Source organism: Tachysurus fulvidraco, chromosome 15 (assembly GCF_022655615.1).
Source record: "Tachysurus fulvidraco isolate hzauxx_2018 chromosome 15, HZAU_PFXX_2.0, whole genome shotgun sequence".
Taxonomy (NCBI): domain Eukaryota; kingdom Metazoa; phylum Chordata; class Actinopteri; order Siluriformes; family Bagridae; genus Tachysurus; species Tachysurus fulvidraco.
The window spans coordinates 15,749,889-15,767,822 of NC_062532.1; the positions used below are offsets into that span (position 1 = coordinate 15,749,889).

The 17,934-nt window shown below is 38.0% G+C and overlaps 2 protein-coding genes across 3 annotated transcripts; both read right to left on the reverse strand.

The window, feature by feature from the left end:
* Positions 1-626: 626 nt before the first annotated feature.
* Positions 627-4,199, reverse strand: aimp2 (aminoacyl tRNA synthetase complex interacting multifunctional protein 2). Of its 2 annotated transcripts, none has more exons than XM_027139190.2 (4): positions 4,040-4,199; positions 3,076-3,282; positions 2,642-2,876; positions 627-1,542 (listed from the first exon to the last, which is right to left on the reverse strand). In XM_027139190.2, the coding sequence occupies exons 1-4, from the start codon at positions 4,052-4,054 to the stop codon at positions 1,154-1,156; spliced, it is 846 nt and encodes a 281-aa protein (XP_026994991.1). In that variant the 5' UTR covers positions 4,055-4,199; the 3' UTR covers positions 627-1,153. The 2 variants fall into 2 exon arrangements, with proteins under 2 accessions (XP_026994991.1, XP_026994990.1); XM_027139189.2 differs by having other exon boundaries at positions 3,929-4,199.
* Positions 4,200-14,125: 9,926 nt separating this feature from the next.
* Positions 14,126-16,624, reverse strand: pvalb8 (parvalbumin 8). The gene is made up of 5 exons (XM_027139010.2): positions 16,403-16,624; positions 15,851-15,915; positions 15,426-15,558; positions 14,783-14,892; positions 14,126-14,368 (listed from the first exon to the last, which is right to left on the reverse strand). Exons 2-5 carry the CDS (start codon positions 15,909-15,911, stop codon positions 14,343-14,345), a joined length of 330 nt encoding a protein of 109 aa, XP_026994811.1. The 5' UTR covers positions 15,912-15,915; positions 16,403-16,624; the 3' UTR covers positions 14,126-14,342.
* Between the last annotated feature and the right edge of the window lie 1,310 nt (positions 16,625-17,934).

Genomic DNA, 17,934 nt, shown 5'->3' on the forward strand with positions numbered 1-17,934 from the left:
GATGTCAAAAATCACCTTTTTTGGTTCTTTATTTTTACCCCACTGTAATAATGACAAACTAATTTTACAATTTGCATGATGATATATTTATATCCCAGAAAACAGGGCATTCTAATGAAAAAAAAAAGAGAAACCATTCCTCCTTTTATTTTTGTAATAGTTTTGTGGTGTTTATTTTCTATAATCACATTTTCCGAAGGTTGTCAATAATTATAGAAGGCACTCTATTTCTAGTTAATGTATGGCTTAGTTAATTTGATATCAAGAAAAAAAGTTAAATCAAATTAGATGAGATACCCATGAATAAGACATGTTTTTTAGGCTGCTGTTCCCTAAAGACATCATAAATAGTATTTAACGTGATGTTCACTCCAGCATTTAATGATGATCTTAATGCTTCTGGGACCTGCAACGTTTTGAAGATATTAAAGTTGTAAGCACATTGAGATAAGATGGGATCAGAGCCAGAAGAACTACTGTGCCATCTACTGGCCACACACACACACACAAACACACACACAAACACGCACGCACACACAAACACGCACGCACGCACACCTTTCAGTATGAAAACTGCACATGAGCAGGCAAAAAAAAAAAAAAAAAAGACTGCAAAACGACAAAAGTTTGACCCAATATGAAAAGTTTAATATGCTTTAAGAAAAAGACATTAGAAAGTAACGGTCATGGGTCTTGTACACTTCCAGTAAGTCTTGTTTACATCTGAACACAAGTAATATTCAGTATTAACCTAATACACACAGTAAAGTATCATGATAGGCACCGTTTAGGAGGAGTCAGCATTCATACCCACAATCCACTATTTTAAATGCCACAGTTTTATTTGCTCTTAGAGTACCACGATTATGACCGTGGTCTGGATTTAGTTTACTTTATATAATGATCCGAATACATAAATATTCGTAAAACTGTAGATAGACAGGCTTTCATTTGAGGCTCACTTGCCCTGAAGGGAGTTAGAGGTAAAGGTAATAACTGGGCAGACCTAAGCTTGATCACTACCACCAAGAACCCTTTAGGTTATCTGAAATTCTGTGTTGAATAATATGACATTTCCTCTTATTCATTTTACTTTAACCTTGTGTAAATGTCTTGCTTTTGTCTTTATCTTAACCCAGTTTAGGAGACTCTCTCACTGAAGCAAAGGGCCAATGCAGTGGAAGTGCTTGAGGTTCCTGCATGCCTGGAGCCAGCGCTCCACGTTGGCAGGAGTGGACGAGACCTGGCCACTTCGAAGGACACAGCATGCGCACGCGATGTCGGCCAACGAAGGCTCATGGCCCAGCAGCCATATCGAGCAGCCCAGTGCGCTGTTGAGCGAACGTAGAACAGCCGCACGTTCCTTACTGCCCCCCTCTGCCAGCTGGAAGAAGGCCGTATCTACCCAGCTGTCCGACTGTGTGGCAACAATCGGGTCCTTCGGCTCGGAGCCCAGCAGCCGAAAGAGGAAGCGTGCCACGTTGGCCTCACCCTCAATGGGGCACATACTCTGTGTGCTGAACTTCATCTGCACATTTGGCACTGGGGGGGAAAGAAAGATCACACACACATTAACATTGAATAACAACACAGAAAAATGATGACCAGGTAAATGATAAGTTTATATTTTTTCTGTATTAACAGGATGCACCAATTAGGTGGAGAACCATTAAACCCTTCAATCTGCTTAGATACTTTTATTAAGACAGCACAGAAAAATGAATTATGTTTAGTTGGGTGTTTTCTTTATTAAAAAGAAAACAGAAATGAACACACTGAAAGAAAAAGCTCATCGAATTTACTCAATTGTAATATGTACATTGCTTCCACGTAATTGAACTGAGTAACATTAACACAATCCGTTTTGTTGCATCCAACATTAAGTGAATAAAATCAAACACCAAGCCAACACCAGAGCCGAGAATGGATACCAGGAGTCTGGTTGACACGTGATGACACGTTACCGCTGCACCATTTGTGTTTTATTCGCTTACACGTGATACTACAGCTATATTTCCCATCAGTGCCAACATTCTCATGAGAATGTAATTAAAAACGTGTTTAAATGAAGTTTAACATAAGCACTAAAATCATGTAAAATCATGTCATTTATATTTTAAACTCAAAAAATAAAGTTATAGTTAATAGTCAAAAAAGTTCAACTAGTGCCCATAGCATTAGCCCACTATAACCTTCCAAGTCATCAGAATGTACTGTATTCTCACAAAAGGTTCAGAAATAATGCTGAAAACCAACACCTAAAAACTGTATGAGTTCACTTCCAGCTGGTCGATAAGTCATCGACTGTGCAAGTGAAAGTTCCAAGTAGAAATTTCCCCAGTTTCTGATGCAATTCCTATGCAGCATGAAGTGAACAATACATTTCACCAACCAATCAGATTGTAAGCTTGTCATGGCTGCCATATCACAACAACACCCTTAACACATCGCTATAAATCCACCGAAAAGTTAAAGCTGTACAACAGGTCTGTGGGTTTGACTTCATGCCATTCGAGTCACATTTCTCAGTAAAGACTACCAGGAGAGGTTAAACCAGATTATTTGCTCTATGAATTGTACTGCTGCTAAATGAAACGTGCATTCCTGACTGCTTTCATTTCAACATTATTCTTTCTCTTACCGTCTTTCCATATGAGTGTAAACCCAAGCTGGAAGCCTTCGCGGTTGTGGCTCTCGGTATGGCGTGGACCCAAGCACGAGAGCAGCTGAGGAGGTACACTGGAGACAGACGAGTGCACGTGAACACTGGAGAGCACACGGTAACTCTGGCACAGAAGCCCGTGCAGTACCAGCAGGGAGAGTGGTGGACGGGCAGGGTTGGCATTGATCACTATGTCTCTCAGAGCACCGATGTCCTAACACATGATAATGCACAATATTGTATGCACCTTATTAAAGATTTCTTTACATCTAGTTTGGCTTAAAGTTGTTACTCTTTCAGGTTTATGTGGAGTTAAAAAACAAAACAGGTGAAGCTATTTTTAGTTTCATTTCTACACCCATGACAAACAAACTGTAAAATAAACAAAAAAACAGATACCCGGACTTGCTCACCTTGCCGAGAAGAGCATCCAGATCAGCTGTGCCCGTGAAGGCGGACACTGTAGCGGCCTGTGATAGAGTTGTGACATCCATGTCAGCATCTGGAGTATTGACAGTCTTCGCCAGGCCGTCTACTGCTGCTTTCAGCTCATAAAGCTTCCGCATAATCTCGTCCTGGCGAGCTTCCAGTGCTTTAATGGCAGGATCCACCTCCCCATTCTGAAAGAGTGACAAAATATGTACACAAGCAATGAGCAACAAGATTTAACACTTGACCAATGTTTAAAGACACATTTGTACAACTTTAGGCTCCTTTCTCATAATAAATATAAAGCCCAATTCTGGCAAATGCATCACTTCTTGCATATATTTTTAGTTGTTTAACTCAAAAGCAAACTGAAAGCGAAAGTATAACAAATCAAAATTACAGTCAAATACGACTGGGGAAAAAATGAAAACATGAAACAACAACAACATAAAATTAAACAGTCAAGTCTGTGATTATGCTGGATACTCTGTAGAAAACACCGAATAACAATTTTGAATACTTTTTCTCGACACTGCAACGTTTCTATTTATTTGACATTTCTGTGTTTTATAGAAACTTGTTTATATATTTGATCAAAATCTGATTCTGATTCCAGATAGTGTGAATAATAAATCTGCGCAAAAACCTGCGCAGACACGAACATCTCGAATACACAAATTTCCCATACCTAAAGTCAATTGCATCAGCCGGCTCTATTAAGCGCAGGTGCATTTGTTATCTATAGCCTAGTATCGAAAGTCAGCTGGTTTATCCAACAGAACGCGTGATATTTGTCATTTATAAACACACGGAACAGCTTTCCGAAAGCAGTTTTACCTGTAGCGCACATTCTGCGCAGCTGCTTCCATGCTGCGCGTGGACATTCGGTAACTTGTACATGCACGTTGGCAAATCAATCTTTATGTCACTCTGGGTCGTGGGCTTTACCTTGTACATGGGCATGATGTCTGACTCCAGAAAAAAAAGAGAAATAAATAAGAACACAATCCGTAAGAGAGCTACTGTTAAGGAACTTGGTTGATTTCCCTAATGCCCGTCCAGCACCAAAGCTCGAGAGGAAAGAGGCCGTGTGGGTGTGACGTCACTTCCCTCGAAAGTAAAAGTCCTTACACCTTTTTTAAAAGTGTCATTGGACTGGAGAAATAGAATGATCTCATGCATAGTAGTAACCAAAGCAGATTAAATATTAATTTTGTTTTATTCTGTAGTGAATTTGCAGACTTGATTTGCAAACACATGATTAGATTAGATATTTGGGCAATTATTAGATTATTATTGTTATTATTATTATTATTATTATTATTATTATTATTATTATTATTATTATTATGTTTTTTCTAATAATAATAAATAATAATAATAATAATAATAATTATTATTATTATTATTATTATTATTATTATTATTATTATTAGTAGTAGTAGTAGTATGCTTTTTTATAATAATAATATTAATACATATAGCTGCAAGCAGCCATTCCGGGGTGAAGCCGATCAGGTGCGCTCAGAACATGTCGCTGATGACCCAAACCAAGTTTCGTAGCGATATGGCATTGTTTTTAAAACAATTACTGATTGCTACTTTTATTTTTTATTTTATTTAACTTTTATTTTAAGTAATTACATAACTTTGCTATGTACGGTTCTATGGGCTGCCATTGACTTCAATGGAAGAAGAGGAATAATAATAATAATAATAATAATAATAATAATAAGAAGAAGAAGAAGAAGAAGAAGAAGAAGAAGAAAACCGACAATAACAATAGGTGTCTACGCCCCTTCGGGGCTTGACCCCTAATAATAATAATAATAGAATAAAGTACATTTTAAAACCACCGTGAAGAGAAAAATTTTAAATATCAAACTTTTATTGACCATTTCTCAGTTTTCTATGTAAAAAAGTTTAATTGAATTAAACTGGTTACATGGAATGAGTCTAAAATACAATATCATATATGGTCAAAGGTATGAACATTTAAGAGCAGCAAACAAAAATGTGATTACTTGGGTCACAGACAGGGGCATCCCCAAATAAGTAACACCACCATAATTACAACTTGGTTGAAATCCAAGACTATGTTGAAGCCTGAATATTTCTATTCCATATTCAGTCCCTTTTTGCCGTGATAATAACCTCCATTCTTTTGGGAAACTTTATTTTTAAACATGGCTTTGAGGATTTGTGCTCATTTTGCCACAAGAGCATTAGCGAGGTCAGATGCTGCAGTTGGGTAACAAAACCTGGGGTGCAATCGGTGTTCCAATCCATTACAAAGTGTTCAGTGTTTGTCGAGGGCAAAACTCTGTGCAGGCCAAAAACATAACATGAGCTTGATTCAAGCAAGACAAAGTGTGCAAACAGAGAAAGACCTTAAAAGTAACATAGTCCCATAAACATAGTTGGTAGGTTCTGACCCCTCACAGAGCCTGGGGTAAGATATTTATCTGGAACTGTAAGGCTGACTAAAGATGAATCTTGGTCTTCTGCATCACTGTGCCAATCTGTACAAGGATTTCTAAAGAATACTGGGTTACTCTGGCCATCATTACCCACTCAGCTTTCAGAAAACATTTCAAATGGTTAGCACTGGACAACAGTTTTATGATTAATTTAATCCAAACAATTTCTGATCTCTTTAGCATTTGCGTCTTTTAGGGAATAATGGGTCACTGGGGCAGATTGCTGCTTGCCAGGGATGTGGGATGTGGGGGTGCTGAGGTTACTGCTGCAGAGCTTTAAGGATTTATTTACTGCAGGCTCAAATGCTAAAGAAACATTGATAAACAGAGCGCATGTGACATGTTTGCTGATTAGATTTTATTATTTCTTATTTATATTTATCTATTTAATTCAATGAATCTAATGATTCATAATTATGGATTCAACTTCATTTGATAGACATGGACATATATGATTTTATATGTATGGTTATCTAATAGGCGACTTTATTGATACACCATTTTTTTCATTTTTGTTTTGTTTTCTTATTATCATTGTTTCGGTTGACTACAATTTGTTGTTTATGTGTGTAAATGATATTGAATGACATCCATTTAATTTGCATTGTGACTTTTATGGCACCTTGTTTTAAATGAAATCTTTGAACTCATAACGCATTAAGTAGCAATCAGTAATCTTGTTTCATGCAGCTGTCCACTAGAGGTCAGACATTTGCCATGTTTCAGTGTAATTACAGCAACAGTCCAGGCACCTTTGTCAGTGTAATCCTGTTCAAACCTTCTTTGTACTTACAGTAGGTTGACTACAGCATAGGATAAACAACTGTAACTCCAGCCCTCTTCCATACCGTACAACCATACTCTGATGTAATGATAAGACAATTCAGCTTTTATTATATGAAACCACATACCGATATTTAAACTCAGCTGTCAGCTTGCTGCTCTGCATGTTGAGCATTTTGACTGTCATGGTCATTTAAGATGCTCTGAACTTTACATTAGGGTGTTAGTTACAGCTGCATGTTAAGTCATTATTAATAATAACCATAACATTTATGTAAGACATTTCTTTTAAGTTAAAAACTTTCTGGAAAGGATACCTGAGTGTCATGTGGTGTCAGTGGTGTGGTAGTGACACTGGCTGTTCTGTCAGCTTGATCAGGTTGATTTGCCCTCCAGATAGATATCTGTGTTTGTGATTTTACTGCTGAGCATACTTACTCTCCTTGGTGTATGGGTTTTTAGTCTATATTAGCATGTAGGCATGTTTTTACATCGTGGTGGGGAACAAATGTCCCTAAAAGCTCAAAACTGTCAGATATTTCTATCCTTGTGGGATCATTTGGCAGGTTCCCAGCAGTGTGTGCATGAGTGTGTGTGCGTGTGCATGTGCGTGTGTGTGTGTGTGTGTGTGTGTGTGTGTGTGTGTGTGTGTGTGTGTGTGTGTGTGTGCGTGCGTGTGTGTGCGTGTGTGTGCATGTGTGTGTGCGTGTGCGTGTGTGTCTGTGTGTGCATGTGTGTGCGTGTTATATAGTTATATAGATATTAATACATACACAGTTACTAATAGTTATTGCAGCAGAATTATTCAAGTCAAGTCAAGAAGCTTTTATTGTCATTTCAACCATATATATATGTACTGTCTGCATTAGTTCTAGTGAAACTAAACTCTGCTTTGCCATGTTTAAGAAAGAAACAGAAATACATCACATTGTGAACTGTGATCCTTTCACAGTAACAGAAGGTTGAATGTCCTGAAAGAACTAAAAGAGAAATTTAATTAAACCACTCTACTGAGTTTGGTATTTCAGCAGGTTGTTAGGTTTTAATAATTAACTGGTGAGGTCTTGGAGACTTGACAGAGACCACTGGTGAAATACACCAGGGAGCAGCATGTTGATGTTTACAAGCCCTTACAGGGTGCCAGCTCTTTGGAAAGCATGCCAAGCTTTATCACTATTCCACAAACAGCATCTCAACAGTTTCCACCAGCTTATAAACTGGTAAGAACCAGTAAGGAAAAGTTCCAATATTGTACTAAATGTGGTAAAGGGTTTACAACCTTAACACACATACAGTATCAAACATCAGTGAAAAAGGTCTGTTGAAAAGATGAAGATGAAGATGATTCATTTCAGTATTTAGCAATCTAGTAATTCCTATTTAAATAGTCTAAACTGAAAAAAGTCAAATGCAGTACCATTTCTGTGTTATATATGTATGCCATGTTCTATAAAAAAATATGTAAATGACACTCCAGACAAAGAGAATCAGTTCATAAGACAAAAATACTTACCACTGGTTTAAAAGGTGTTGATCTTTGTATTTATGCCAAGTCCCAAACCTTCTAACTAGAGTTCCCCTTTCCTGTGGCTGAGATTTGTTATATACTAATGCATAACTATAAGAACGTAACCTTACACAGAAATTAAACAATAGCAGCTAGTTAACTAAGCGCTGCATAATACATGAAGGCCTGACACACACATCTCAGTGTATCATTGTTCCTTTGACACAGTTAAAAGTTTTATAACCTTCATCCCCTTGCAGCAGATTGGGTGGCCCATAACAGAATCAGATCAGAACAGTAACACCGTGGCTTTTCAGGAACAATTGTCCTCGCACATCACAGATAGGTAGCTTACATTCAAATCCACAAAAAAAGGTCCACGTAGTTCAGGAAAGGATGGGTTGCCCATTAAAATTTCAGATCTGACTTAATAAGAAAAGTGAGCCTGATCCTACCACCTTCGTATGAGTTTTTAAGGACAATGAAGCGAGTGACATTAATTATTGACCAACAGACATGCAGACAGGTAAAAGTCACTGCTTTTGCATCCATAGCTCATTGCTACAACAGAAACACTGTTCCACCCCATGACCAGACTTCATACAGTAATTGCCACCTGCTCACAAAAGACAGTTGGCCAACGATAGCCAATTCATCTAGCTCTGTCTTTTGTGGCTATTACTAAAGCTTACTTGCAGCTCATCTCGACTGATTGGTCTCAATTACAAGTTGATAATCCGCAGAGAAGGCTGCTCTTTCAGGGATTTGCTTCAGTCTCCAGGCTTTGTCTTTCTTTACGCCATTATCTATGAATGATAAATGGTAACTACTTGTCATGTGATGGCTGATGCTATCAAAATGATATGGTTTACAGTCGACGGTATCAAAGTTGATTTGCCGCCATTCAGTATTCGAAGTCGCTGCAGTACTGTAGGTTTTATAGTTGTTATAAATATTTATAATGTACAGTAAGTGAAAGGTAAAAAGTTAAATGTATTTGACACTTTGTCAGCGGCACTATAGAGCAATGCACTGTACTGTATCTATTTTCTTATCTCACCCACTTTAATAGCATCTGAAGGAAAACAGTGCAATTTCTGAGTTAATGTGTATGTGATGAACCCAGTGACTGTCCAAAGGCTGTGACAGATTGAAAGACTATGAAATTGAACATCATTTTTTTGTAATACAGTTCAAGAGGTTAAAAATGATTTCCTTTTCATTAATGTCTATACGATCGAGTCTAAATTCACACTGTGAAAATATCACTAAGATTTTCTATGATTTTCTTTTCACATTTTCTTATTGTATTCCCAGGCCATATCTATTACCCTTTCCTGCTGATGTATCTGCTACCTGGGGCAGAGTTTTTTTCAACAGCAGAAATAATATCGCACTGTCATGGGTGTCCTGCACGCCTGTCCTTGTCACTTGAGCCTCCTCTAGTGTTCGAGGAGTCAGTTAAGACCCATCATCTCCCGTTTCTTTCCTGTTCACAAGTCATGGCTCCTGATCGCTTGGGGTCATGGCTCATTTTCTTTGCAGACTCTTATTACATCACTGGCTTCCCCGACCTCAGACATCACCAACCCAATGTAGCAAGACAAGAGTTTAACACCATCTTGAAGTCACTGTAAGTTCTCAGTGACACCTGTTTTTTGTTTCTCTGTAGCCAACAATCACCTTTGTCCTCTGATAATAAAGCCTTCATATGTTTCCATGGACTTTAACATGGACTTACTGGGTTAGAAAATCAGTAACATAGAATGATTTTGCAGCTGCATTCAATGCTTATTGCATTACTCAATGCACATTGCATCACAACCATTAAGCAGGTAAACGTGAATTTTGGCACCAAGTATTTTTAGGTCACCAATACAGACTTACAGTATAATGACTGTGCAACAAATAACAGTGCACATTGTAATGACTGTTATTACCTGATGGAATTACATAAAAGAGCACATGACTGTCGGGGTGTGACTGTTTTGGTGTAACTGCCAGACTTAAGTTTATTTCAGGAACCTTGTAAAAGCATATTGTTTAAATATAGAAAGTTTCTCCTGCTTTTTCAGATTTAAATAAAATGATCCTTTCTAATGATTAGTTCTAATGTGCTTGTTGAATCCCATTAAACTTCCCTTGTATATAAATATAAATACCTTTATAAATGTACTAAAATGTAATATATACATGGGCCAAAGTATGAAGACACATAACCACGTATGTATAATTATATAAGACCAAGGCTTGATATGGTGGAGTTTCCTTTTTCTTTTAATATCAGCTCCACCAAACTTAAAAATGCTGTTTGATGATGATGTACTGTTCGCTGTATCACTGTAAATCTATACATATGTGGTGCTGACTGTTTCGTTATTAGTGTGTAATATCCTGGTATGTATCATTAGTCAGGAGTCTTTGTCCTACGGGGTTCCACAGGGCTCGGTTCTGGCTCCATTACTCTTTTCGATTTATCTGCTTCCCCTGGGATCCATCCTTAGACACCATGGGATTTAGATCCATTGTTATGCAGATGACACCCAGATCTATATATCTGTAAAGCGGAAGGAGGGCTTCTCCATTACACACCTCCTTTTACACACCTGACATTTAAGCTTGGATGGTGTTAAATTTCCTACATTTTAATGATAACAAGACAGAGGTGATGTTGTTTGGCCCAACTGACTCCTGCCAGCTGCCCCCTGTTGACCTGGGTCCCTTGGCATTGCACGTTAGACCCGTGATAACTAATTTTGGCATTAAAATGGATGTACAAAGAGTCAGCCTTCACAAATAAGACCTCGATATTTTCATACTAATAACCAAATGGCATTATTTATTGAAACTATATTGCGCTCTTCCTTCCCCAGCAAAGAACCAACCCACTGAAGGGTTAACTCTCAGCGCCAGGCCCAAGTTCAGATAAAATAGAGGGTTGGGTTAGGAGGGGCATCTTAAAACCTCAGTCAAATCAAAATATGTGGATAAGATGATTTGGTCTGGTGACCTCAAACAGGGAGCAGCTGTAGGAACATCGCAACAGCATACTGATCAAGCTACTAGCAAGGTTTCCTGTAAATGTTACTTCAGGGGAATAATATAGTGTTGTGAGTTCTTAGGCCAAGTAAACATTATTTACATGGATTTTGAATTGAACACAGTTCTCAGCTATCACCATTGGAATGATAAATGACGGAGATGCTTTGTGCCACCAACCTTTATTCTGTAACCTCTCCTTAAAATGGATATCAAGGCATTCTGTCCTGCAAGCTTCCCCCTGTTGAGCTGGGTCTTTTGGCATTGCATGTTAGACCCGTGATAAATAATCATGGCTTTAAAATGGATGTAGAAAGAGACGGCCCCCCACAAATAAGACCTCAATAAACTGGCTCTGGTCCTTTTTTATTTTTTTATTTTTTTTTTGTGAGGTCTGTCCAGGGGCTTGTCATGTCCAAATAATAAGGCACAAACGTGTGAAAACAGCCTGCCATCAACAACATAGTCTTGGATTTCAACCAAGTTGTAATTATGGTGGTGTTACTTATTTGGGGATGCCCCTGTCTGTGACCCAAGTAATCACATTTTTGTTTGCTGCTCTTAAAGTCCTTATATGGGATTAGATGGAAACGCAATTCGAAGCAACTCTTTGGTACCAAAAACTGTAATTTCTATATTCCTCTGAATGCCCTGTATCTTTATATGCATCCAGTCTAATATGAAACCTATATTTAATAACTGAAAAATAGGGGAGGTTAGGTGACTTAGATGGTCAGTTACCACAAAAGGTGTGAATAAGGAACCATCCAACCTTCCAAATGGTGAAATCCATTTGAACTAACTGCTGGATATAACTGCATAGAATCACAAGCACTAGTTGATATTTGTCTCAAATTGAATCAGGCTTTGAGGGATTGATGTTTAACATGAATCCACCAAGTCATAATATTTACCCCCCCTGTGATCATAATGGGAATAGGGAACAGTCAACCTCGATCAAAAGAAACCTGTTGTGTGTCAGAAACCTGGACCAGCACGTCTACCTCCATCAGGGACGCTGGTTCTGGAACATCCTGTGGAGTCATCATTATGACTGTGACTTGGGCTATGGGTTGGGTGGTAATTGCAGCAGTAGTTTGTGCTGTCTTAAGCTCTCTAACACGAGTTGATCCTCTGCCTCTGTTGGCTTTTAAAAGTGTTGCTGCTGTTTCTCTTGCTGTTGTGAGTCCTAAGATGGTTTGTGAGAAACTGGATGATCTTTATGAGGGCAAATCAGCCGTCACTTCTGGTTTTTAGCAGTACTGTGACACTCTGGTGGGTCAGAGGAGAAGTTAAGGACAATGAGGGGAGGCTTTGTCAGAGGGAATGATGCTTTTGAGTAATATTTATTCCAACAGGGTGAGGTTCTGTCACACAGAGTACAGACATAGGCTTTCATTAACGGCACAGATATGTAGACACTTAGTTATTACTTGCCAGTTCTCTATTACTCCTACCCACTTCATAACCGGTGCTTGACCACACACCCACTGACACACTATTATATAATTTTCTTCGGCTTTGAATAGATTATTTTAATGGAAACTGTTTTCTCAGACTTGATTGTCATTGTTAACACAACTAGTTTGTAGTGGTTTATGTTTGGAATACTTTCTATACACTTTCATGGTATACAAACTATTTTATGTAAAATCTTTATTATGTTAATGTTTATGTTTATCTAACATAGCTATGTTTAAGTGGTTACTTAAGTACCATTGCAGACAGAGTTGTGCTGCAAGAATCAAATTCTAGTCTCTCTACTAGAAGGAAGCAAATGACCGAATCTGTCTTAACAAATCCACACTAAGGTGGAAACAGTAATCACTGCCATATTTAGAAATATGTGCAAAATAGTTTGCACCAGCTCTCTCGTTAATCCAATCGTGAGCTTCTATTCTGTGTATTTATTTGATGGTTCAAGGCTTTATGTGACACTTTTTAATTATTGAATGATGATGCCAGAGGAAAGAGTTAGTTACTCTTGCATGCATCCATTATAGATGCTCCACATGCAAATTCATGAATACACCTACTGAAATTGTCCCTATAAAACAATCAAAATAATAAACATGGGTGGAAGTTAATGTTTGACCACCTTCCACTGGATTGAATTGCTATTTGCATGGTATCTAGTTCAAAACAGAAAGTGTTAGTAAAATGCTGTGTTTGAGTTTGAGATGAATATATGTTGCTTCTATTACTTCCACAGACTTGATTTCCAAAAACTTGATAATGAATCTGCAAAATTACTCTATGGAGGATGAAATGTCTATCAAATTTGAACACATTTTCGGCATTTAGCAGGCACCCTTATCCAGAGTGACTTACAACTGAGCAACAAGGGCCTTGCTCAGGGGCCCAGCAGTGGCAGCTTGGTGGACCTGGGGTTCAAACCCATGACTTTACGATCAGTAGCCCAACACCTTAACCACTGAGCTACCACATCCCCCTCAGCGCACTCATTCTATATATATTCCCCAGCAAAGAACCAACCCATTGAAGGGTTAACTCTCAGCGCCAGGCCAAGGTTCAGATAAAATAGAGGGTTGGGTTAGGAGGGGCATCTTAAAACCTCAGTCAAATCAAAATATGTGGATAAGATGATTTGGTCTGGTGACCTCAAACAGGGAGCAGCTGTAGGAACATCGCAACAGCATACTGATCAAGCTACTAGCAAGGTTTCCTGTAAATGTTACTTCAGGGGAATAATATAGTGTTGTGAGTTCTTAGGCCAAGTAAACATTATTTACTTGGATTTTGAATTGAACACAGTTCTCAGCTATCACCATTGGAACGATAAATGACGGAGGTGCTGTGTGCCACCTTAAAATGGTTCTCCACCAATTGCTTTTTTAATTTTCAAGGCATTCTGGATGTTAACATTACTTCAACTACTGTATAACACCATCAAGGGGAGCCTGTCAGGTTTCTACAACCACTTTATAACAGATTATAATACTCAGTTGAATAACCCATTCACTTAACTTTACAGGTTGTCAAAATGTTTTTAGTTCCTGTTGCTTTAACTATGATATTAATTCTACTGGATGGAAAGTTCTCACCCGATTACAGTATTGCTTTTTCTTTATAAGACAAAGATGAGTTAGTGTATTTTTCTCCACAATATTTATATTGTTCATCTGACATTTTGGTGTATCAAATTATGAAGTGCATCATCTTTTCATGGCATTCATGACAACAGACACAGAAAGGCGATGATCATAAAGTTTAGTCATTTATTATTTACTCAAAATTATTTATGTTGTGTCAGCTGTATACTGGAGATGATTTGGATTTCATCTCTTTACAGGTATTTACAAATAAACTTTGCTCTGTATTGGGTCTGTATCTTCAGGGGCTTCCAGAAATTTAAAGAAAGCAAAATAACAAGGTAGAACATTGTTGAACAGAACCATGACACAATAGATGTTTTGACCATTCAGGAGAGCACCATGTTCTTGAATTCTGTCAGAGAGGAAACAAAGGAGTGTCATTTAACTGAATATAAATTGTTCTCGTTTTTTAAAAAAAATAAAAACAAATTGTTCTAAGTATATGACAATACTATGTTTCTACAATGATTTGCCATGCTTAAGCATTAAACCGTAAAACCAGTGATATCATTTGTATAATTTAAGTGAACTACAATCAAACCTGTAAATTGTAAGCTATTTACATGTTGTTTTGGAAGATGCCTTTACACAAAGTTACAAATATTTAGTCATGTTAATAAGATTGCTGCAGATTTTACATCATACAGGAAATGTTTTCATATCATTCCAAGTAGACCACTTTTTAGGAAGACAAGAACGAATAATTAACTAATTAACCGTGAATAACCATTTTTCTACGAGTGTAATAAACACCAATTATACTTACCTTCAGCTCCAATCTTGCCATCACCATCATCATCACCTGCTGATAGTAAGGTCTTAATCTCTTTATCGGTCAACACACGGGCACCAGATGTAAACCTCTGCAGGAAGAATCTACGAAGAAAATTAAAATAAGTGACTCAATCTTAACAGTATCTACACATTCAATTTGATATACAGACAGGTGAAAATTTAAGGTTTGATTTTTCTTGATCCCCTTAGAGAGAGGCGTCGCTGTAAATCAATTCAAAGCTATTCTAGCTCACTATCTTTGCACTATGCTAAAGCCTTATGAAAACTGGGTGTTCTTTTCCAGTCTTGCCCTGTTCACATCCACAAACCGAGAGCTCATTTAATGATTTGATGACTATGAAAATCCTTCCCGATCTTAACCCAATTAAATACCTTTAAGACATTTTGGTATTAGACAGTGCTCTCCAAAACCATTATCAAAACACCAAGTCATGGTAGTAATAATGTTTCCATATCACCAGGACACATCCAGAGGCTTTCAGTGGTACACTGAAGATTTTTGGTGGCTCATGTTAGCTCAAAACCTAATTAAGCACTTTATAAAACGCTAAAGAAATGAAATGTAATCATTTGTTTTTAGCCTTATTCTATTAAGTAATAAGTCTTGTTCTTACTTCAGCTCATCCTCCTCGATGAAGCCATTGCCATCGTCATCGATAAGGCCGAAGACAGTCTTTATTTCCTGGGGACTTTTTTTGGAGAGACCACACAGCTGGAAGAACTTCTTGTGGTTGAAGGACTCTGGTGCTATGAAGAAGGTAAAAAAGAAAAACGGTAAGTGAATAAAACAAACAAATAAATGCAGACTAACCTACATAATATTATCTTTAATAATAATAATAATAATAATAATAATAATAATAATAATTCTGTTATCTTTTAAAAGGTGTAGATCTGCAGATGAGCTATGATAAAATAATTGAGTGTATAGAGTTCAGCGAGGACGCCTGTGTTTATGCGTATTCCCACCGCACTCATCACAGGTTCTTATCGAATTGAAAGAGCCGGCTAAATGATACGGCCTGTGGAAAATCGATACCTTGGCAGTCCTTGATAGCGCTGTCGATGGCATCAGCGGAAAGGATGGACGTGAGCGACATAGTCCTGAGAAATAAACCGTGTAAATAATTAAAACGTTCCAAAGAAGAAAAAAAAAGGCAGTAAACATTTGATAAATCATTAGCTAGAAATCCAGTGCTGTCAGTAATGCTCATCAAATCATCTGACATGTGATATGACACAATGTTTCCAGGTTGCAATAAACATTAAAAACAAACAGACTTTAAACAAAATAGTCAGAAAAAAAAAATTTTTTTTTAAATCTCTAAAAGTTTTCGAAAGTTTTAAAAAGCAGAGTGTAAAGACTGAAGCAGTGTGTATTAGTATGTGCAATATTATTAAGCAAGCAGAACAAAAGTTGACTGTGTTATAAAAGCTAAAATACAGAAACAATTGAAAGTATTTTATGAACCTTTAGAAATTGAACCTCAAACTGAAATGCATCCTAGTTTAAATTTAACACATAGCAGTAACTTTTCAACGAAAAGTTTGTACAAATCTGATGAGTGCAGAATGTGTTGTTGTTACTTACCCGTTTAGGTTGGAGTGTGGTGGATGCTAGAGATGGTGGTAATGTTGAGTGGTGAGCAACCTATGCCTAGGAGGGATTTATATAGGGCTGATCACAGGGACAATGGGCCACTCTTAAGTTACCTGTCTGTCGATCGAATTCTTACAGGCAGGCCCGGATCAAATTTCTTGGGTAACTAATTATCTATTACTATTTATATCCGCCCAGGGGCAGAATGCTGATAGGCTAATTCCTAGTCTATCATGACCTTGTAGAATAGAGAATGACATAAGCTCTGTGCTGAGGTCTGTGGTCTGCAGGTCTTCCCTCCTCGTGCCTTCCCTTCACACCGCCCCTCTTCACTTTATACCAAAGCACAATGAGTAAAAACTTGCTGCTTTTAAATACACTAGTAAGAGATTTGGATTTTAAAGTCCTTATGCTAAAGATATAACAAGGTAATTCAACATGAGAGCAAACTTAATAATGACGTTGATACTATTGGAGTAAGATAAACACACTAAAATTAGTGTTGTTGCAGTTTTATTATTTTCGTGGTGCTTTTTTATTCTCAAGTCTAATATTATGATTATCAACCTATTGATGATATGGAGTGTAGTTAATAATGCAAAAAATATTATATGCAACAAAATAATCTCTCTCTCTCTCTCTCTCTCTCTCTCTCTCTCTCTCTCTCTCTCTCTCTCTCTCTTACGCACACAAATTTATGCACACATGCAAACATTACGGATACACACACAGACACTGCATTTGTTAATCAAATAAAAAGTCACGCCACTTTATCCATCTAATCACACATTCCCGACGATGGTATACCCTGTCATTTATGCAGTCCCTTGATGATTCGGGGATTTAATGTAACCTCTTTTTACTAGTGACCATATGTAATATATAATTCGCATATAAACGCATATAGCAAAACCCTGCACACGCGCGTAATATATGTTTAATTGCTGTTCTTCAAAAACGCGCGCGCGTGTGCGTGTGTGTGTGTGTGCGTGTGTGCGTGTGAGTGTGTGTGTGAGTGCGTGCGCGCGCGCGTGTATGTGTTCGCGCTTGTGTGTGTGTGAGTGTGTGTGTGTGTGTGTGTGTGTGTGTGTGTGTGTGTGTGTGTGTGTGTGTGAGTGTGTGAGAGAGAGTGTGTGTGTGAGTGAGTGTGTGAGAGAGTGTGTGTGTGAGTGAGTGAGTGAGTGAGTGTGTGTGTGTGTGTGTGTGTGTGTGTGTGTGTGTGTGTGTGTGTGTGAGTGTGTGAGAGTGTGTGTGTGTGTGTGTGTGTGTGAGTGTGTGAGAGAGTGTGTGTGTAAGTGAGTGTGTGTGAGTGTGAGTGTGTGTGTATGTGTGTGTGTGTGTGTGTGTGTGTGTGTGTGTGTGTGTGTGTGTGTGTGTGTGTGTGTGAGAGAGAGAGAGAGAGTGTGTGTAAGTGAGTGTGTGAGTGTGAGAGTGTGTGTGTGAGTGTGTGTGTGTGTGTGTGTGAGATGTGTGTGAGTGTGAGATGTGTGTGAGTGTGTGTGAGTGCTTTAATTTGTTTTTAT

Coding starts and splice junctions, on each gene's coding strand:
- pvalb8 (XM_027139010.2), bottom strand. CDS start 15,911: ATGTCGCTCACGTCCATCCTTTCCGCTGATGCCATCGACAGCGCTATC. Junction 15,559..15,850: donor CGCTATCAAGGACTGCCAAG/GTATCGATTTTC, acceptor CCTTCTTCATAG/CACCAGAGTCCTTCAACCAC. Junction 14,369..14,782: donor TGGCAAGATTGGAGCTGAAG/GTAAGTATAATT, acceptor CCTCTCTGACAG/AATTCAAGAACATGGTGCTC.
- aimp2 (XM_027139189.2), bottom strand. CDS start 4,054: ATGCCCATGTACAAGGTAAAGCCCACGACCCAGAGTGACATAAAGATT. Junction 2,877..3,075: donor TGGATGCTCTTCTCGGCAAG/GTGAGCAAGTCC, acceptor ATCATGTGTTAG/GACATCGGTGCTCTGAGAGA. Junction 1,543..2,641: donor TACACTCATATGGAAAGACG/GTAAGAGAAAGA, acceptor TTTCCCCCCCAG/TGCCAAATGTGCAGATGAAG.